General features: G+C 41.9%; 1 protein-coding gene across 1 annotated transcript; it reads right to left on the reverse strand.

Moving 5' to 3' along the window:
- Window positions 1-1,399: 1,399 nt before the first annotated feature.
- Window positions 1,400-20,992, reverse strand: LOC129717503 (tumor necrosis factor receptor superfamily member wengen). Its single transcript, XM_055667448.1, has 5 exons — window positions 19,758-20,992; window positions 6,235-6,645; window positions 5,933-6,173; window positions 3,689-3,907; window positions 1,400-2,235 (listed from the first exon to the last, which is right to left on the reverse strand). The coding sequence occupies exons 2-5, from the start codon at window positions 6,640-6,642 to the stop codon at window positions 2,078-2,080; spliced, it is 1,026 nt and encodes a 341-aa protein (XP_055523423.1). The 5' UTR covers window positions 6,643-6,645; window positions 19,758-20,992; the 3' UTR covers window positions 1,400-2,077.
- Between the last annotated feature and the right edge of the window lie 1,016 nt (window positions 20,993-22,008).

Genomic DNA, 22,008 nt, shown 5'->3' on the forward strand with positions numbered 1-22,008 from the left:
TTGGAATGTTCGACCGCCGATTGAAATGGGATCATCGATAGGACACATTTCGGGCCGGACCGGAATCCCGCATCCAGTTTGGCTAACACTAATCGAAGAAACATGGTTGCTCTTGAAGGACTGCCACACTAATTCGTTAACCCATCAACGGAATAATTTTACGTCTTTCTCTGCGTCGCATCAGTTCTGTTTACAGCACCTAGTGGCGAAACCAACGGCAGATGATGATTGAAGTTCACAACCCTTTCCTCCGAAAACACACGTCGGCCGCTCCGGACCCCTTCACCAGGACAGATTGATGGATTGCCTTCATCTCACAGCAGCTTGTTTCTAGAACATGCATGGCTTACTCCGAGGGGCTAGATTTTCCTATGTTTGGGTACGTGTGTACAATTCTGACTGCTTTGGGTAAAATCGGATCCCTCCGAAGAGAAAAAAAAAGAAATCAGCGAACCGACGAGAAATAGGAACTATTTTTGAGAAATCTGCGCGCAACAGGCAAACCGTATGTGTTGCTGCTGCTGCTAAGGGGTCGTTCTTGAACTCCGTGCTTATGTATTACACAAAATGAAATCTTTTTCTCCTTCAGTAACAACAGCAATAAACTCGATTTGATGGAATAACATTAAATGGTAGTAATTAAACGTTGCGGTCTTTCCACGTAGTTTGGGAACGATCCCTGAAAGCGTTTTTCAGATGATCTCGCTTGCTTCTTCTACATCCTCTTCCCATCGTTAGTCGCACTTTTGCATTCGAAGCGGATCGCTTCCACAGCGCAGCGTTAACATCTGGAATAAATGTTTGCCTGTCCTGTCTATTGCACGCCTCGTCCTTCCTTCCTTCCATCAGCTAATCCGTCGGCCGTGTAGAGGCGCGAGAAGAGCGCACAGCAATCTTCTCAATTTGAGATGCATTTCAGTGTGCGCACGTGTTGCTGTTTAGAACGTGTGGATAAATAATGGGAAAAAATAAAACCGTCAATTTGTCCCATCTCTGGTGTACTCTGCATAGTGCAGCTGTTTTTTGTTTCCTAACCGAAGATAATGTCTTCTAGGGTCGAGGACAAACGCCTCGTGCAATCTAATATCCATTCGAAGCTTCCTCGGCCAAGATGTACGCTCAGATTACCTCCTGTCACTGCGTGATGCATTGCTTGTTTTGTTGTAATTTGTGATGTTTTTGAAACCGATTTGGAGGGTGCGATTAACATTGTTTCTGACACCGCAATCCTTCTAGGAAAAAAATCGGAACCTCTGTTTCGCTTAGCAACTATCTTACGTCACTTGTGGCTTTATACAAACCGTAATCAAACGACCTACCAATTAGCAAAACGCGCGCTAAAAATAATTCACAAAGGGAAAAGTTCGGCATCGAAAATACAGTTAGCCATTATGCTTACTGAAGGTGAAGCTCGACAGGGTCGATAAATAATTTGCATTTCGTTACAGGCATGCTCCATTCATAACTACAAAAAGCGCGTACGAATCGCCTCACGAGGCCAAAACCAGCAACCTGGTACATTCCGATCCATTCTCGAATCCATTCCACGCGTTTTCTCCTTACTACTATTACAGTGCTGTGCTTACTAATCGTAACTAGCCGAATTGTTTGGAATTTGCTGCTACCATTGCTGATGCTGATTAAAACAAAGGTAAACTGGAACGCCATCACTAAAGCTAAGAAGCGTCATATTTACAATCAAAGTGCTTTGATTTAAAATTATCTCCTTTTAAACAAGGCACATAACTAGCATCAAGGTTAGAACCTACAAATTTTAATACCTTCTACTGTACAACTATTCTACTGGTTTATTGTTAAGGTTATTTTTTCCTCTTCTCTTTTTTTCTGGTTCATTGTAAGTAAGTGTGAGGCATAATGTTTCGACAGGTAGTTGATGAAATGCTTTTCGCTCCAGATTCTAAACTGCAACCCGTGCTTCGCGTACAAATGGTCAATTAATATGTTACAATTTATACATGTTTTTTTTTCTCTCTTCTTCTTTTTCGACTTTGTCGTTTGATCTTGATGCGTAGTTAGTACGCACAATGGTTTCTTTCTGTTCTGATTTTTTTTCTCTTCAGTACATTCTGGTCTGCAGCTGATGATTGTGATGATGGCGGGTTGTTGTGCCACTTGCCACAGTACCGTTGCCAGCCCCGATCGGGGACAGCCGGTCGTTGTTCTCCTCGATGTACAGATTTCCCGGTCCCTGCCGTTGGACGGTGTGTTTATCATCTGTGCGAGGATAAAGAGAAAAATTAGTACGTTGGTACCACAGCTCGAATGAAGTAACTTTCTTTAAAGGGGCCATCCACATACCACGTGGACAGATTTTTAACGATTTTGACCCCCCCCCCTTCCCCTCCGTGGACAACTGCCCACATAAATTCTAAAAAAATTGTATAGACCGTGGACATCATCCAACCTCCATGTCCATGTGGTATGTGGATGGCCCCAAAGTTACAACGTTGCTAAATGTAAAAAATTCCTAATTTTTAAATTTTATAAATTCATCAAGCAGAGCTTAGAAAAAAATACTTCCCATGAACGACACAAAAAAACTCAAAAACTTGTTGCTGCAAAATACTGCCATTACTGGTGTTGCAATTCAATCATTTATGTATGTATTTTGTAAGAGGCCCTCCCTGCCGTTCCCCTCCGTCGTGAACGCCCACGGATATGCACCGCTGCTTATCACCTTTTCGGAAATCTTATACGCTAACAAGGTTTACCGAACAAAGCGAAAAGAAAAATAGCTTTCGGCTTAAAACGGCTGGCCTTACAGGAGATGTGCTTTGAATGCCGACGTGCCTCATTTGCAGCCGTCCACGCAGGAGGACGCTTCTTCAGGTGTTGTGTAGTATGTACATATTATCGCTTTTGGCACATTCAAGTCTGAAAGCCGAATACGTCGTCAAGTGTGGAATGTCACTCTCCTGTGATGGCATAAATGGACGTTTGATAGCGATACTCGATCGGGACAGACATACGCTTCGTAGAAGTTAATCTTTATTCAGCTCACCTCGCGGTTAATTTTTACCAGAAATATGCTATCCAAAATCCAAATTATAAGGGACATTTTGGTGAGTTTTTTTTTTTTTTGCTGCTATTTTCGACATCAACAATTTTATATCGAAAATCAACCGTCTTGCGTTGAAAACAAGACTTCTTCTGGCTATTGAACAACGCGCAAATCCTTTATCAAAAAGACATAAATTTACAGCCACTCATTTGGTATTCAGTGCAGCTTCGTACTGTTTTCTACTCAATGAATCCGGACACGGCAGTTGGTGATGGTTTTCCCTTTAGGAGGGATTTCACACCTATTTCGCCAAGTAGTATGCACAGCAGCCTCTCACATTTCCAAACTAAGGTTTCATTGCAATCGATAATGATGTTGCCAACTCCATGCGTGAGATCCCTCTTGAGTTGGTCGTCCTCAGTTCTTCGCAGCAGTCAGTCAGTGCCAGCAATATTACACGGTTACTAACCGCAAACATTGTGGTTTGCGAGGTTAGCTCTACTCGCAGCCAGCTTTGCATGTCAATTAAAATCACTCTACTCCCGTTTCGGCATGACGTGCTGCCTTTAACACGAGGTGGCGGAAAGGGACTACGAACACATACACCTGGCCAAGACCTCATTCGCTCTGGGACGATGTGTCAAATGCGCAATCGACTTAGCTTACCTAGCAACTGATCCAAGTAGACGCAGCGCACTTCGATCGGATGGTGGTGATGACGATGGTGCTGATGATGACCTCCGAGGAGCCCGGCACCGCTGCGAAATCGGCGCTGCTCATCAACGCTCTGGCTGCTGATCACGTCGTCTAGGAAGATCGAACCGTTCTCGAGCTGCTGCATGCTCGACAGGTGATTCATGAGTTGGGCGGACAACGCTTCCATATCTGGGGGACAGAAGAAGAAATGAAACATGAGTCCAGGCTGTGTGTGATAGAAAATCTTTAACTACTCGAAAGCAATAGCATCAAAGAAGGCCACGTGCCAACCGGAAGCACTTTTTATTAAGTTTTCCGTCACTGACAAAGGAGCCGCCTTTTGGCGGCAACGTTCGAAGTAGGGACAAAAAAAAGCAATGAATGTGAACGAAAACAAAGTTTTTCCGAGACGGAAATTGAACATCCGGTTAACCTCTTCTGCTGAAATCAACTCCGTCAAACCGATCGATAATTGGTGGTATGCAATCAAGCTGTAAACTGTGATCACTCGGAATAAGATGCTCTGCATTTTTACTCCTCACACTTCCGGCCGGCGGAACGGAAGGAAATTGATACAATTTCTCTTGTCGATGGGTGGAAAAGAAACACGACACCGCCATGTGTTCATTGTTCCGTTCGATCGAATGAGCGAATGAGCGATTGAGCGGCGGCTGATTTATGATCCCCAATAGCTTGCTTTGTGAAAAGATTTACCGTTGTTTTCTGTTTTTTTTTCAGCTGTTTCTCTCAGACAGCCGGATTGATGGTCTCAATCAAACGGAACAAAATGATGGAAAGTGCAGGATATTTTTGGACCGGTGAGATCATTCCCGGCCATCGAAGTCAACCTTGAGCAGCTACCAAAAACGGCTGCTGTGTATTGATAGTAGTGTATTGGATGATTGACCACACAAGTAGTTTCCTGTCTCAAATATGGTTCTGTTTTTCTAATGTCCCAAAACGGCTTAAGCTATTCGAGAAATATACTAACCAAGTGGTTGCGCGACTTTGTATGCATTTGAAATTACATGAAGACGAGAAACCAATAAAATAAGAGTGTTTTCCCAGCGGAGGAAGTTTGCTTAAAATAAACAAACTTACTTGTCAAGTACGCCATCGGTCTGAGTGACGTTAACCTCTGCTGTTACGTCACACACAGCATCTTGGTTTTCCTTGCTTTGTTTGCCATTCTGTTTGTTATTCTGAATTATTTTAGTTAACTTTTTTTTAAAAGAATTTTTAACCTGTTTACACAAGGTATTTTTATCTTTCTTATATTTTCCTTCAGTCAACAAAAAAATGAAAATGGAAAAATACAAACAGAAAAATCTAAGTTTGGGAGGCAGGTCAGTATAAAACCGTGAAACTCAAACTTACCACAGCTAATCCCCCGAAACAAAACCCATTTCCACGTCCCGTCGAGATCTGCTAGTGCATCGGTTTCCGTTCGGTCAAACTACCGATCAATTAGGGTCCGATAAACTGTTCACCCTCATGCACCGGGGGCAACCGTACGGCAAAATTTGCGCGCTGCGCAAGAACTGTTGCGCTTTTATTGATGGCTTTGCTAAGTAAATTAGTTTACATGTTCCGCTTGTTTCGCTTTTGCCAGGAGCCAACGGGGCGGAAATGTGCAAACGGGCGCAGAATTGAGGGGGAAACAAACGGCACAGGGGGTTCTACAAAACGCAAACGAAAACAGATTGAAATTGGTGTGGTTTTAACTACTACTTTCTAGCAGTACTAAACCGTGAAACTCGGAAAAACCCGCTCCCCGCTGAAAATGGACCGCGCCCTCGTTCTTCACAGCTCCGCACAAATGACCGATGGCGGGCCGGTTCCGTTTTGCTTTCGTATAAACACTTCTTGCCGGCTTGTTTGCTCGTGTGCACGGTGCTGTGTGCTGGGAAGAGCAGAGTGACGGTTCCAAATTGGCTGACATTTTGCGCTCTAATATGGCCGACTGCCGGCCGGTGTCTGTCGTGTGCGATTCAATCGACGTACGTCCGCGGGTAAGACCATTAATATTGCCCACTTGTGGCGCTGCTGATGGGCGGATTATTTCGAAGTAAACTTATCCGCTCATTCGAGGCGAGCTGTTCCGGAGTGTCCGTTTTCGCAATTATGGTTTCCAGGTACCGACCCGACAAACGGACAAACAAGTGTTCGATTTTTATTTTCTGGCGGCGCCAGGTAAAACTAAATTTTACTCACCCGCGTCGAAGTGCTTCTCGATTCGCCTCCACTGGCGCGTCTGGTTCAGGGCGATAATGGCAGCGGCGAAGAAGAACAGCAGACATCCGATGATCGCCAGCAACAGCGAAGCCGCCTGCCAGTCCCACATAATCTCTTCGGTGTTTTCCCTCTGTTTGCTGCTCACCTGGTGCTGCGCGGTATGGCTGCCCGCCGCGTGTGATTGACCGTGTAAATGATCCGGCCGATGGTGCCTCCGGTCCTGCAGGGGACAGATGAATAGAACAAAATACTAAAAACATTTTTCTATAAAAAAAACAAACCTCATTCCAGTGTCGCTGCTCGTGATGGTTTTCGGCGCGAGCCAACTGACCAAGATCCATATCCAGATCTTTCATAGTCCCGCAAACCGTGTCCATGTATTCCTGGCAGGGTCGTAGTACCAACTGCTGTTCACCGCACACCGTACACGGAACGCAATCCGTCTGTACCGGGTCCCACCATCGCTCGGGGTCGCAAATCGCCTCGGCTGTCGACAGCATCGTCATTAGGGTCACCAAGACGACCACCCATCGTAATCTGTTGTCTGCTAGGCAGGTGTCACTAAGGCGTTCACTTATCCTACTGTTATTGTTTCTTCTGTACATGATGAAGGGCGATGACGTGCTAGATATAGTAGAATTTAACCCGATTTGGTGTTCCCGTTTGGTGCCGTGCTTCCAAGGTGGCATGTTCTAGAAATTAATAGAAAAAAAGGTCGATCAGCATTGGTAGAAAAATCATTGAAATAATCTACGCGTTTGACGCGGCACTTGGTGGTTACACTTCGCCAAAAAAAAAAAAAAAAAAAGACGACGGCGCAAACCGGAAGAACAGTCCATATAGCTAGCAGCCAGAACCGATCGAGCGCTGGTGGTGCATATTAAATTTCCTATCTACGCTGTGACTCTGTGCTCTGCTCACATATACAGACACATACAGAATTTATAGTTTCGGTCGATGGAGATGATAGGACAGACAGGCAGTGTGACGACAACCACCGATTAAAAAACGGTTACGTAAAAAGCTGGGCAACTACAGCAGAAGCACAAACTTCCTCGAAATGCAGATGTGCGCGCGGCGATTGCTTCCGCGCTCCGTGTTCCGACAATCGAAGCCGTGCCGTGCCGTGCCGTGCCATATCCAGAGTGGGAAGCTACTTCCTGTCTTTTCTGTGCGAGTGAGCGAGAGCGCGCGCATGTCACCCGTCTTAGTTTTTTTTAATCTTCTTTCAAGTCGAGTTGGGTGGGAGGGTGCCGGGGCGTTCTTTTTATTAATTGTCAATATTTTAACGATCATGAGTGTCATTAGCCTGCCTGACCGTGGCCATCATCAATGTGCAGTGTTCGTTCGATTATTGTCACGTCGCGTGGTGAAAGTGTGATTTATTGAGCAAATAAGTTTTCGTTGCTTATCAGTCACAAATCTTCACATTGAACAGCATTCCATTCACAATAACCATTTGAAATAACGCATTAAAGCTTCAATAAAACCAGAACAGGATTGAAACAGAACCAAAACTCAAACCAAATAAAAAGGAATCGAATCGAGGTAGATAAGAACAAGTTTATAATTTTAGAACCTAGCAAAAAAAAATAGACTGATCGGATAACTTTAGTTTCAAGCTAAGTATTCTTCTAACGTTAAATTTCAATTGTTAAAACACTAGTTATTTTTATGATTTGCTACAACGAAGCTGAATGTTGATTATTTTTTCTTGAACATGAGACTAAGGTGAACATGAATTGATTGAAGAAAAATAAAAGATCACGAATTAACCTCCGAATTGCTACTACCGTATCTGAAGGCTAAAAGATAGACTTGATTGCCAAACATTTCTAAATTCCAAACAAGACCAAAACAGAAAATCCTGTAGAATAATCCTCGATTAAGTTTAGAATTTTCAGAAATCATGTTATGGAAACAAAATAAGAAAATTGTCCCAAATTTAACTTAGAACTACTACAAACCGAAGCCCAGAAGAAAATGATTCAGCATTAAGCGCGGGAAAGTTAGATTGTCTCAGTCCAAATCTTTTCTGATGGCCAAATAAGCAAAACAATACAACTTAGCCTCAGAATAATTTAAAAACATTTCTAATTTGAGTAAATTTTATCAAATCAAGCAGGGCATACTAAAAAATATTTCTGCGGACCAATCACACTCACAATGACTAAAGACTAGAAAAAGAGGAAGATCGTGAAATAAACTCAGAACTTCCCGATGCCGTTTCTGAGGGCGAAAAAAAAAAATGAAAAAGCCCGAAACAGGCTCCTGTTACAGAATACGAGGCGAGCAACTCGCCGCTAAGCGACAGATGAGCTACTCGTCCAAAATCCAGCCGACACGCCACCAATTGGTTAGATGAGTAACTCGTAGTTCACCTCGTCTTTTCTAATAGGGGTCATAATCCTCGCTCATAATCACTGGAGAACGTTCAATAGTAACATAGGAGAAAAATTATAGACTGTTTCGAAAATTATAAATACATCTTCTTTCTTGAATAAAACAAAAAATACAGGATTTTCCGGGTCATTTTATTCTGAATTATAGATAATAAGTGTTTTCTTTCAAGTTTCAATTCAAGTTGGGATTATTTTTCGTAGGATACGCTAGTTCTCTAACTTTTCTCTTAACACTACTCATAAGCTTTTGCACAGTGTGTTCTCCGACCATTTTCACCACTTCAAGCCAATCTTTTTGAAATTTTTCAACATTGTCCGCTGGTTTGACATATTTCCCCAGCTTTGCCTTGGTCAAAGCCCAAAAAGTTTCAATAGGGCGAATTTCAGGGCAGTTTGGAGGATTCATCTCCTTTGGGACACATGTGACATTATTTGTTTTATACCACCCTAGTGCATCCTTAGAGTAATGGCAGGAAGCAGGATCGGGCCAAAAGATTGGAGGATTGTTATGCTGCTTAACCATGGAAACAACCTTTTCTGCAAACACTCTTTCACGTAAATTTTACCATTCATTGTGTCATTCGTAATGAATGGACGAGATATTTTCCCACACTCACAAATGGCCTGCCAAACTATTACTTTCTTGCCGAATTTTTCGGTGTAAATGGCTTTCACTGGTCCAGGGACATCCTTTCCCTTTGGTGATGTAAAAAATTGCGGTCCTGGTAGAGTCTTAAAGTCCAGTTTTATGTATGTTTCGTCATCCATAATAACACACCCGATTTTTTGGTCAGAAGTTTGTCATAAAGCTTCCGAGCTTTCGGTTTCACAGATTCAGCTTGTTTTGGATTTCGATTTGGCTGCTTCTGCCTCCGACGGGTCTGCAGACCCATTCTTCCCTTGGCACGCATAGCTTTACTCGCCGAGGTTCCAAGCTTTCTCGTCACATCTCGTACTGATACTGAAGGATGCCGCTTGTAGTATTCCTTAACCTTTTTGTTCATTGTGGGATCAACAGGCCCGGGTTTTCTACCACGTCTTGGGGCATCAGTAAATGTGCACTCTTCACAATACTTCCGCAATGTGGTTTGAACTGCTCCGACACTTATACCTTCTTCTCTGGCTAATTTTCTTATAGGAAGACCACTCACGGAGCCCCATTTGTGCACAATTCGCTTTCTTTGCTCGGGAGAAAGGCCACGCATTTTCAAAATTTCGCACTAAATGTTAGAAAAAATGACAGCATCTGTTTCTTTTGGATGTAAACAACAGGACGCAGCCAACGTTTGGTTGAATACTGCACGTTATTTAAAATGACGGTTGATCGTAAGTGTATTTATAATTATCGGAACGGTCTATATCCTTATTAAAGTTGAGAAAGAAGAATATGATTCCACATTAAGCGCATGAAAGTTAGATGTAAACATTTTTGAGGTAAAAAATGTAAAAACTAGACCTAAATTATTCCCAGAATCACCAGAAGTGTGGCTGTGGTTGACGAATGACTGGACCGAAGGCGCAATATAGTTCGCGAACCATTAGCGCTCCAGCTACCGAACCACTACCTCTTCGTTGGTGCCAACCGGGATGTGAGTAGCTAGTAAAAAGATCGAGTAACCAACCACTGTGCAACTACCGGTCGCATGCTGACAGGTAAAGCGGGCTTCTCCCCTCGAAAGGAAGTTTTCTGGACATGTAACGCCACCAGAAGCGCAAATGACGCATTCACAAGCGTTCCCCTGTAGAAGACTGAACCACTGCGACCATTGTTCGATCTATTGTGGTTAGCGTTATATCCAAGTCCTGGTTGTGTTCGGGACTCGAAACAGTAGCACTACGTCGGCCCTCCTGTGAGAAAGTGAGGTAAGTCGTGGGTCTTGCAATCCCGCACCGCGAATAACAAAAAGCAACGAACGCTTCAACAGAAAATTCGAACCATAGGCAAAGACCAATGCGAAGAAAACAAACTAACGATTGGATACTTGGAACATGGAATTGCCGATCTCTCAATTTCCTAGGAGTAGGAAGTTCTCGTGTACTTTCCAAGGAATTGAAAAACCGCAAGTTCGACATCTCAGCGCTGCAGGAGGTGTACTGAAAAGGGACGATGGTGCGTACGTATAGGGATGGACACACCACCTGCCAGAGTTTTGGTGACAAACATGAGCTGGGCACAGCTGATCGGTGAGATGCAGAAGCGCAAAATCGGGTGGTGACTAGTTAACCTAACAATGTGGAGGTTTTTTTTTCCTCTGTGTGGACTCATCACTGCGACCAGAGACATTAAATCTATTGTGATATTGCCCAGGTGTTTTCTGTATTCCGCACTTCATACTATTGGCAGTATCACTATTGAAGTGAATGATACGCTTTTTCATTTATATCCGCACTTGTGTGAGAGAATTTACCCCTTTGCTTTCAAGCTTACTGCTCTATATACCGAGCCTCTTTGTATCCTACCAATATCGCCAAATTACAATTCCCTGAAATGAGGCTACACCTAACGTTCCTCTCTGGCCAGGTTAATTCTAAGAGGGACCTTTTATGTCAAGAGGAAGGAGTCTTATCGAAACCTCGTTCCTCGTGCCAATATCGCCAATTACAATTCCCTGTAGAGGATAAATATTCCTGAGATCAGTTCTATTATAAGAAGGACTTATTTTGCCAAGAGGAAAGAGCCTTATCGAAACCTCGTTCCACCAGCCAATACCGCGCCATAATTACGTTTCCCTGAAGAGAACTATTATACGTTACTCAGAACAGTTTTATTATAAGAGGGACTTTTTTGTTAGAATGAAAGTTAGCAGGGGTACTATAGAATTCAGCTTGAAGAAAGGGTATGTCGAGGAAAGCCTGAGAATAAACCCATGTTAAAGTCCTTTGACAACCAAATGGCCTGATTCTACTAAGATTCGAACCCATGACCACTCGCTTATCAAAGCGGACTCTGTAACTATATATGTGTGCGTTATCGCAGATCAACTCTGGTCCATGAAGTTTGTTGGTCTATGACGTTTGATAGATTACCTGTGTGATGATGAAACTTCATCACTATTAGCCAAATACAGGTTGCTGCCACGAAATTTCACTACGCAACGCATTATTGACAAAAGTTTTCCGCGATTCTACAAGTTTTGTTGAAAAAGGACGTTACAATTCTACTAAATTTCATTTCGATCAAAACGACAAAAACCAAAACAACCGGACGGCTTGTTGCCAAATATGTTGGTCACGGTTACACGATATTTGACAAATAGATTCCCCCTGTGAGAATAAGCCAAAAATAATCCGTTTTGAACAACATGCGGTACCTTAAACCCGCCAAAGTATAATCTTGCGCGGCTAAAGCAACCCGAAGTTACCGAAAATTACGCGCTGTCCCTAGAGGCTGCACTGCTAGAAGAGGACGAGCAGGAAGATGCCCCTCTAGAGGTCTGCTGGAATACCGTCAAGTCAGTCATCAGCAGTGTAACGGAAAACGTCCTAGGTCGCGAAGTACCGAATCGAGGTAACGAAGGGTGTGACGAGAAATGTCGGCAGACATTAGATGAAAAGAACGCAGCGCGGGCAACAATGCTGCGAAGAGCCACCTGTCAGAACGCGGAGGGATACAAACAGAAACGGAGCCAGCAAACCCAATTCTTTCTGGAATAAAGCGTCGCCAGGAGAAGGAGAAGTGCGATGAACTACAACAGCTGTACCGCTCTCATGAAACACGAAAGTTCTATCAGAAATTCAACGCATCCCGCAAAGGTTTTGTTCCGCGGGCCGAATTGTGTAGGGATCGTGATGGGAGTATCTTGACAGATGATCGTGAGGTGATCGAAAAGCTAATGATGCTATCCGGCGGTTTATGAACAAAAAGGCAGCTGGAAAGGACACTATCGGAGCGGAGCTTCTCAAAAAGGGGCCCGGGCAAGTTGGTCAAATGTCAACATCGGCTGATTTCCAAGGTTTGGGAAACGGAATGCCTACCGGAGGAGTGGAAGAATAAAGTTAAATATTTGCCCCATCTACAAGAAAAGTGACAAGCTAGATTGCGGAAACTACCGAGCGTTCACTATCCTGAATGCCCCCTAGAAAGTGGTATCTAAAATATTTTTCCAGCGACTGTCACCACTAACCAACAGATTTGTGAGAAGTTACCGAGCCGTCTTAATGGAGGGTCGGTCCACAACGCACCAGATCTTTACTCTGCGGCAGATCCTCCACAAATGCCGCGAATACAGAGTCCTTACGTATCATCTCTTCATCGACTTCAAAGCCGCTTATGACACGATTAATCGTCAAGAGCTATGGAGAATACTCGACGAGAACGGCTTCCCCGGGAAGCTTACCAGACTGATAAAGGCTACGATGGAGCATACGCAGTAGGGTGGGGAATCGTTATATGAAAAAAACGAAACTTGATAGCAGAAAGCCAGAACCAAGTTTTTTTGTTCTATTTGGAGCCCGAAACAATCCTAAATTTATCGAAAGCCGATTGGTTTTTTCTCCGCTTGGCGCATTGCATTTCAAATTCATACGGAGATTTGTATGGAAAAGCCAACGTTTTTGGTTTCATGACTTCAAATGGTAGGTTTTTTGATGCCTAACAACTTTGCCAAAGACATCAAAGAGCTAGAGTGTCCCAAAAAAATACTGGAGCTGTTCAAAGTTGAGTATGTCGAAATTTATGTTGCAAATCATTTTTTCTGCCAGCACTGCCAGTGTACCGGCGTTAGTCAGATTTCCATCAGAAGTAACCTCTGAAACACGTTTTAGATTCTACCTACGCCTAGAATATTGACCTGAATTTGTTTGTTTGATTCAGCTGAGTGTATAAACTCGTTACGACAGATTATTTCTGATGGGAATCCTACTGGCGCCGGTACATTGGTAATGTTGGCAGAAAAAAAGATTTTCTGTATTTAAATCAACATACTCAACTTTGAACAACTGTAGCTCCTCTTAGAGACATCCTAGCCTTTCAGTGTCTTCTACAAAGTTGTTCTTAAAGAAGACATCTTAAATACTATACTTTAGCATAATGTAGTGCATTATTAGATCATTATTGAGCTCTCTAGAAAGGTAAATGCAAATAAGTAGGTTTTCCCATATAAATTTTCATACAAATTTGAAATGCAATGCGCCAAGCGGAGACAAAACCAATCGAATTCCGGTAAGTTTAGGGTTGTTTGGGACCCCAAAAGGAACAAAAAAACTTGGTTCTGGAAAATCGATCACTTTTCCCTACCCTAATACGCAGTGTTGTGTAAGGATTTCGGGTGGTCTATCTGACCCATTCGGATCCCGCAAGGAACATTGACAAGGTGATGGTTTTTCCTGCCTGCCGTTCAACATTGCACTAGAAGGTGTTGTGAGACGAGCGAGAATAGACATGCGGGCAAGATTGTCGGTAAATCCGGTCAAATAATCTGCTTTGGATGACTTGGACACTGTCGGCAGAACTTTGAGGCGGTGGCTAATTAGTACATTAGACTAAAATATGAAGTAGAGAAGATCGGATTGAAGATAAATCTATAACATAGTAGAGAGATCCGCTTTAACAAGAATAGAGTGATTATAGATAGATAATCCAAACTAAGAAGCACTGAAAAGTATTTCCGCAGTACGACAAAAGCTGAAAAAGGCTCTAAAGAAGTTTAAAATCTAGCGATTTTTAATAAAAAAAACATGATTGAGCTCAGAATCGATGTTACTATTTATGACGCTGGAAAAGAAAACTTGAGTGTAATTCACTAAAGTTGAGCACCGAATATTTTCAACAGCCAGAGAAAACCAACGACAAAAATGATACAACATCTTACTCAGAATTTCTATAAACAAACTTTAAACTAGAAAATAAACCTAATAAACCAATAAACTAGAAAGTAAACTAGAAAATAAAATTAACATAGAATCAACAGAAAGGATAAGAAATCCAAATCCAAAAGCTCAGATTTATTCAAAATTCTTGTTCTCGTTAATACTTTTACCGAATCTTGTGCCTTTGACAATTCGAAGTGGTAGCCGTGTGTGGCTTCGAAACCATTTCACCTTAAATACAATCGAACTTCAGTAACGAAAGACACGAAATGATCTCAAGTACATTAAGCACTAGAGACTAAAAAGCTTCTGATTTCTGTAAACGATATTGGAGTATAGAAAAGGCCATAGAAAAAAAAAATTTTTGAAGGGTACTAAATAAGGTTCAACCTGGCTGAAAACCGAATTTTAAGCTCAGAATAAAAATTTTTTGCACGTAATGAATCCATGAATATTATTTCCTGATGTCTTATGACATTATTGTATATCATTTGGCAATAGATAAAATTTTTATCCTAATGACAATCACTTAATTTACATATTACGAACTAACTTAACAAAAAATCTCTCATGTTACGCCTATTTTTATCACGGGACGCATTGAAGTCAAATACATCGTAACAGTCATTGAAAATAAGGCACACGCTGATCACTGGTTCGTGTGGACCATAATTAGTCCTTGAGGGTCGGTTGACTATAAACAAATGGGAACAGAGGTTGCGTCGTCTAATGTTTATATCAAGAAGGCCGAGTAATAAAGGACAATCGATGTTTCCCTAAAGGAGGTCTCCAAGCATGTCTTGGCCAAATTCCGCATTCCTTCTAGTGCACAATGGTCAAGAAACCAAATTTAGGGGGAAATTAATTTGATCCAAAAAGATCAAAAATCGATCAACTAGTTCAAAAGTTATGAAATAAAATACATCGAATATAACCGTTTTTTATGGTCCGCATGTGTTATGGTGCACTGATACTGTACTGTTTGCTTTTACCGGCATATTTTCTTTCAAGACATCAGTTTTCATTAGGTTCTGAAAGCAGGTTTAGAAATTGTTCAACAAATGGGTGTTTCAAACTTTTCGGAAAACCTTTACCTTTTCGAGACATTAAATTAGTCTAGCAAAAATAAACTGACCTATTGGGACGGGGAGACTCTGTCAATTTCTGTGCTAGGAATGCTCGCATGAAATTGGTTCATTGTTCGCGTAAATTTGTCATTGGAACTTCTGAACGGCTTCTGATAGACAAAAAAAGAAAACAAGGAAATAAACTCTAAATTGATCCATTTTTCGAACGCAAAAATAGTTGATCTAAATTAGGATTATTATCAGAATTGGTGGTGTTCAAAATGTTTCTGAAGAGAAGAGTGAATCAAAAAAAAAAAAAAACAATTCCAATATAAGGTCAAAATCGCAGGGCAATGTTTCTGAAGGTTAGATAAGGAAATATTAGGAGGGTGGTATTCAAGACACGACCGCATGACGTTGACTACCGTATTCTTATATTCCATTGAAGCAAATAGTAGAGGGAATCGCAACGCTTCTTTTACAAAACGTCTGTAACAAAATTTCGAGGCACCAAAAGGTACCAGTTGCCGATTATTCTCGTTTACTGGTTAGTCCGTCCAGAATTCCAGCCATTTTAGTATTTTGCAGTAGCAATTTATTACTAACAGCCACCAGCATAACGGGTGAAACCGGCACGAGATGACCGGTACTATTTTGTCTTTCCTCCTTTCAGCTGCTAACACCTAGCGCTGTCGTGCAATTAACATCAACACAAACATGCATTTTTGCAAGGTTTTTTCCGCTAGCAGCAGCATTTTGTAAAACAGAAAATTCAACTAACCGCTTCTATTATAAAACTGCAAGGCACCAAAAGGTACCAGTTGCCGATTACTCTCGTTAACTGGTAGTCCGTCCAGAATTCCAGCCATTTTAGTATTTTGCAGTAGCTATTTATTACTAACAGCCACCAGCATAACAGGTGAAACCGGCAAGAGATGACCGGTACTATTTTGTTTTTCCTCCGTTTAGCTGCTAACACCTAGCGTCCGTATGTAACCGGTACGATTTAGGAATGAAACTGATGGGGTGAAATGTTCGAACGATACGTTTTATACCAAGGCTTCGTCAGATAATTAAAAAGAAGGAGGGGCTACATAGATGATGAAATAGTAGAGACAAATGTTTCTTGAAAGCTGCGCCGGCCGCTGTCGTAATATTAACACCAACACAAACATGCATTTTTGCAAGGTTTTTTCCGCTAGCAGCAGCATTTGGTAAAACAGAAAATTCAATTAGCCGCTTCTGTACCAAAATTTCGAGGCACCAAAAGGTGCCAGTTGCCGATTATAGTTTCCTGGTTAGTCCGTCCAGAATTCCAGCCATTTAAGTGTTTTGCAGTAGCCATTTACTACTAAAACCACCAGCATTACGGGTGAAACCGGCACGAGATGAGCGGTACTCTTTTGTATTTCCTCCTTTCAGCTGCTATCACCTAGAATCCGCATGTCACTGGTGCGGTTTTGGAATCAGAATGATGGGGCGCCGGCCGCTGTCGTAAAATTAACACCAACAAAAAGATGCATATTTGCAAGGTTTATTCCGCTAGCAGCAGCATAAACATCGGAAACAGAAAGTGACAACAACAATAACAACAAAGTCAGATCGATTGTATCCGTTAGTGTCGACTGTGCTTGGGAAGAGAGGTAGTGATTGGCTGCGCGGTATGATTTAGACAATCGATATTAATTACCAATTTTTCAATAGTGTATCTCAAACAATAGTTTGTTTTTGTTACATAAATTTAACCGTAGAAGAATTTCTGATCGATTGATGCCAAAACCTCGAAAACCTTATTATAGATGACTGCAAAATAAGCGCTCAAAACCTGACCACTTTTCTCTGGTTTTCCCTGGTTGAAATACTAGATTTTCAAATTCAGGGGCCTAACTTCGATATAGACGTTAGTCAACGTCAAAAAATCAAATGGAGCACAAGCACGCTGCTACTAAATAAGGGTTGTAGGACATGGAAACTCTCACATTAAACGGTTAAAAAAGGCGGGCTGACGGTTAAAAAAGGTCAGAACGAGAATTACGGATGAGCTTCTGGTAAAGAGTTTCAATGTTGTTAATTTGTTCTGATCGATCACGTATTATTAGTAAGACTTGAAATAATTGACCTAAAGCTAAGGTATGGTTTTATCCACTATGCGACAATCCATCGTTCTCCACAGTTCATTTCCATATTACTCCTGTATGTAGTAAACATTTTCCGCATTGCGCTGTTCATTGCGATGAAAATAATGAACATAAAGTTAGTGGAACATCGAATGGCTAGACTGTACAGTTTGTTTATTACTTAGCTGTTGATTCAACACTTTTTTTGTTTTGAACTCACTGCACTGACGGCAAACATGGCCAGTGTGTATTTCAGCTTTACGACTCGTTTGACCTCAATCGTAAATTCAATGCCCGGCATACTTAGGTACCAACAGTTTTCGGCAAACGGCACGCGGCCGGACTTGCGCTTGATTTAGTTGGGCTGTCCGATGCAGTTTCTGTGTCCGCAATCTTGGACAGATGGCCAGATGGCTGACGACGGATCGCTTCCCGAAAGGTCGGCTTCTGAGGGTGTGTGGATTAATACAAACAATCAGTTCGAGCTAATCTGGGTGGGTTCTGGGAAAAGTTTTCCTCTCAAGCCAGCATCTTCGTGGTTGCATTTAAACGTTGCTGGTTTGGTTGCTGCTCTGCTTAACAGACATTGAAATGAATGACATTGATGGATTCACCGTCGCCTGGGGTACTTGTACTAAGCTAATCAACGTCGTTGTAGAACTGCTCAGCATGCCGGCTTTTTGTTCTACATGTTTAGTTTGCGGTGAATTTCTCGAGTGGTTTCGGTTGGAGTGGAATCGACGACGGGCGGCGCCGCTTGTTCCTTGCCGGCCACACTCCACATTTGTTGATGATGAGCAATGCAGCAGCATCAGGAGACTGGCGCTCTGATTGGTTTCGAACGTTAAAGTGGTCAGACTTAGCCAATCTGTTCAGTGCTCTTTCAAGAGGCAATCCTCAGTCGCAACCGGGCAGGGCAAGGCAGAACGAGATTCAATTAAGTAGCGCATTAGTCTGCTTTGAGATGCTGCCTATTCAGTTTGCAGAGTTTCTCTTTTCGCAAAAACAATGACTTGTAGAACGAAATTACCTCCAAGTCTAATGCTATTTTGGAAGGCACTTTCTGCGCTGTGTTTTATTATTCTTTCATCACCAACCAATAATGACAGCCAAGCACAGCATGATATCCATATTGCACAACATCGAGCAGATAGAACATTAGACACCGTACAAACAAAACAGGAAGCCCGAGTCAAAAACGTTGCATAAAACATCCTGTTTGTTTCATAATAGTCGTCGTCAAGTTCGAATGAACGCCATTGCGAGGGCGCACATTGTTCTTTCCGTCCACAGAAAGACAGACGACCAATCGGGCAGGATAGGAAGCGGTTGTACTTGAGTCGCCTTTCAGAATGTGCAAATTGGCAAAACTGGAAAGAGCTGTGAAAAACTTTTAGGTATGTGTGCACAAGCCAAAAACAAAACGGAAAATTTCCGCAATTATCGCTGCTTCAGAGGGCAGTACTCTGCCACGTTGTGTCATTCTGTGGCTGAGACTCGAGTTGAGTTTTATGAATTGTTGCAGAGGTATTATAAAACACGTGAATGGAGCTATATAAATTTACTTCGTATAAAACCTATCATCCATTTAATGTCGCGGTTGGAAAACCTGTGACTTTTTTCTGTCGTGATGTGGAAAATAATTTCTATGGGGTCCTAATGTGAAATAAATTTCTTTTTTGACTTTTTCCGACCTTCAATCAACTATTCTAAATGTTAACAAACCCATTTCAAAGACCACGATTTACTGCTGGTTAGCTTTGCTTTAGCTACAACATATCGATCGAGTTGAAACCACCAATTAATGCAGGATAACATTCAGCGTAACATTTATTCATTAACTAGAAAAATAAACACGGGTTTCGCGATTCAACCGTGACTTTCGGTGCTTTTCGCGTCTTGCACGTCATTCTGAGTTGAAGCGCTGCTGGTAAGCGCATAATACAAAAGACAAACTGCTCTCTCTTGCTGTCTGTCTGTCTGTGTCTGTCTCTGACCTGACTACTAGTCGACTGTCCGTCCGTCGGCCAGTGCCAGTCGTCAGCACGGGTAGGCAACCGAGAAGCCAAAAATAAATGGGATGTTTGTATACACTAAATGGAGGGAGCGATGAAATAATAATTAACTCCGTGCTCCCGTGCAGTAACACTGTCGAAATGGTAACCACTGCGTGATATCGACCAGGCCCAGGCCTCATATTTTTCCCACAAGTAATGTCCGTTTCGCTGTGCTAATAACAATTAAACTTAACACTCGACTCGGCAGTTCTGGTTTGAAGAAAGATTTCACGGCAATTTATCCAGCCTAGTGAAACTTTATGGGTTTGGCTCTACTAACATCTGTGTTGATAGAGGAAATCGCGGAAATTCTCTCTTTTAAAGCGAAATTTATCTGTTCGGGGGTTACTTACCCTTGAAGGTGAAAAATATTTTCCAGACTGAGTTTTGGCGGCTTTTTTTCTGCTCTACTCCGTTAGTAGCTGATTATTGGGTGTGTTTTCACTATCCATGTTTACCGGCGTTCGACGCGAACGCGATCGCGGATCAATCAAAGCAAACCGACGGCGCGATGAATGGCGGCATGTCACCAATGATAAACAAACGTTTCACCGTCTGTCTTCTACCCTGCGATGCTGCTGATCGGGGCTTTCGATAGGACGGAAGTTCATGCCACTGCCGGCTCACGAGTGCGGGTGCGAACGCGACATTCACTCACAATGTAATAAATGGTTATTATTCTTCACCGGTTCGATTTGTAAACAAGTTTTTTTCTTATTTCGATCCGCCTGCGTCGCGTGTTTGTATGCGTGCATTCGTTCGCCTATATTTTTTGGTTAGTTTCGTTTTATAACCAGGTTCTTCAACTTTCGTGACCGGATGCCTGTTTTCCTTTCGTCAAGCGTTTCAGGGGACACAAGTTAACGAGAAACTACCTTTGGAAATAATTTCATTTCAATGCGCACTTCTCCGCGACTGTCTTCTAACGTCGAAATTTATTTCCACCAGATTGCAACCAACCCACACCGGAAAATTCCTGCAGATCCGCAGTGTGGACGTTTTCCTCACGTTCATTCGCCGCACAGCTGAAAACTATTTCCACCTGGTATGCAACTTTTAAGTACGGCACTTCCGTGCCTGACACCAATTATTCAAAGTACCGCAAAATTCCTGCACGGCACACTGTGACTTTATTCGTTTCTACAATCTTCACTAAACCGAAACTCAAATCATTCACACTTCATCCACCCGTACCTAGTTGTTTTCGTTTCTTCATTTTTTATTACAGCTAAAAAATAAATTAGGCACCTTTCCAAGCCAGTTATCGATTTCACAAAACAAAGTAGAACAAAAACCACTAAAAATAACACCGTTTTCTAGAGCTAGTCGCGCTAGTTGCTGTACCGTGTGGTGTGGTAATCAATATCAATCCACGGTTGACCGTAGGCAGCAGCAGCGAATTGGCTGGTTCGTCGTTCCCTCTTGACGGTGCGTACGGGGTCAAACTAAAAACAAAAGCATACTAGCATGGGAAGACAGAAGAAGTTTGTCACTGCGCCACTATATGACGCGTGCTGGCGGTTGTTAAACCACTTTCGGAGTCCTATCGAAATGCAAACTAAACACATTCCACGACGATGTTTGAATCAGTACTGAGCGTAAACCCAAACAGCGCGCCTCTGATAAATCGTGAACATGATGAGAACCAGAGTTGCCAATAAAATTTTTGATTTAACTGGAAAAAGGCTGAGGAAAAAACTGGAACAAACTGGATTCCAAAAAAATTTAAAAAAAAAGCAAAAAAAATGATTGTGAGAGTGCTTTTCTGTTATGGGGACTAAATCCAGTGACAGTTTTTTATACAATAACTAAAGAGTTAACTCTTCGCAAAAAGTTACTCATTTCAATCAGAACTGTTTTGTTTCGGGCTTACGTTTTGTTCAAATTATAGACTGAAAAATTTCCTCTAACAGCAGCAAAATTTGAAATTACGCAATCAATTTATCTCAAAATTAAGAAAATAGAGCAACATTTTCTTCCGTTACATCAGTAAAGTTTAAATTTCAATTATTTCTGACTTCACTATCTTTTGGTATCTAATTCATCTATCAATTTTTTTACTGCCACGCAACTGAAAATAAAAAGATTTTTTTTTCATGGTCTGGTAAAATCTATTTGTTTTGTTTTATCGCAACCACGTCATGCAATCTTTAATTTGACCGTGTTTCGTGCAAGAAGATAGAATACTGAAAATGCTGTTAAGAGTTGTCAAAATAATTTTTCAATCTACAAAATTTACGTTTTAAAAATATTTCCGAAAATCAATCGGAGCTTCAGTGAATAAAAAACTGGATAAAACTGGCAAATATCTGAACAAACTGGAAGATTTTGGGAATAAACTGTTTGACTGGATCACTTAAAAAAAACTGGAGGAATCCAGTTTAAACTGGAACATTGGCAACCCTGATGAGAACAGCACTTAGCAGTTCTGGTTCTCTCTGTTGCTGCTCTCTGCGTTCAAAGCGTGAGAAAAAAAACAACGGTGGCAGCAACGTTGCCAGGTATCCAGATTTAGCTGGATTATCCAGATTTTTGAACATGTATCCAGGTAAACAGCTTTGATGTCCAATTATCCAGATTTTTCATGAATGATCCAGATTTTAT

This window comes from Wyeomyia smithii, chromosome 1 (assembly GCF_029784165.1).
Source record: "Wyeomyia smithii strain HCP4-BCI-WySm-NY-G18 chromosome 1, ASM2978416v1, whole genome shotgun sequence".
NCBI classification, from domain to species: domain Eukaryota; kingdom Metazoa; phylum Arthropoda; class Insecta; order Diptera; family Culicidae; genus Wyeomyia; species Wyeomyia smithii.

Coding starts and splice junctions, on each gene's coding strand:
- LOC129717503 (XM_055667448.1), bottom strand. CDS start 6,642: ATGCCACCTTGGAAGCACGGCACCAAACGGGAACACCAAATCGGGTTA. Junction 3,908..5,932: donor CGAGAAGCACTTCGACGCGG/GTGAGTAAAATT, acceptor TCTGTCCCCCAG/ATATGGAAGCGTTGTCCGCC. Junction 2,236..3,688: donor CTACTTGGATCAGTTGCTAG/GTAAGCTAAGTC, acceptor ATCCTCGCACAG/ATGATAAACACACCGTCCAA.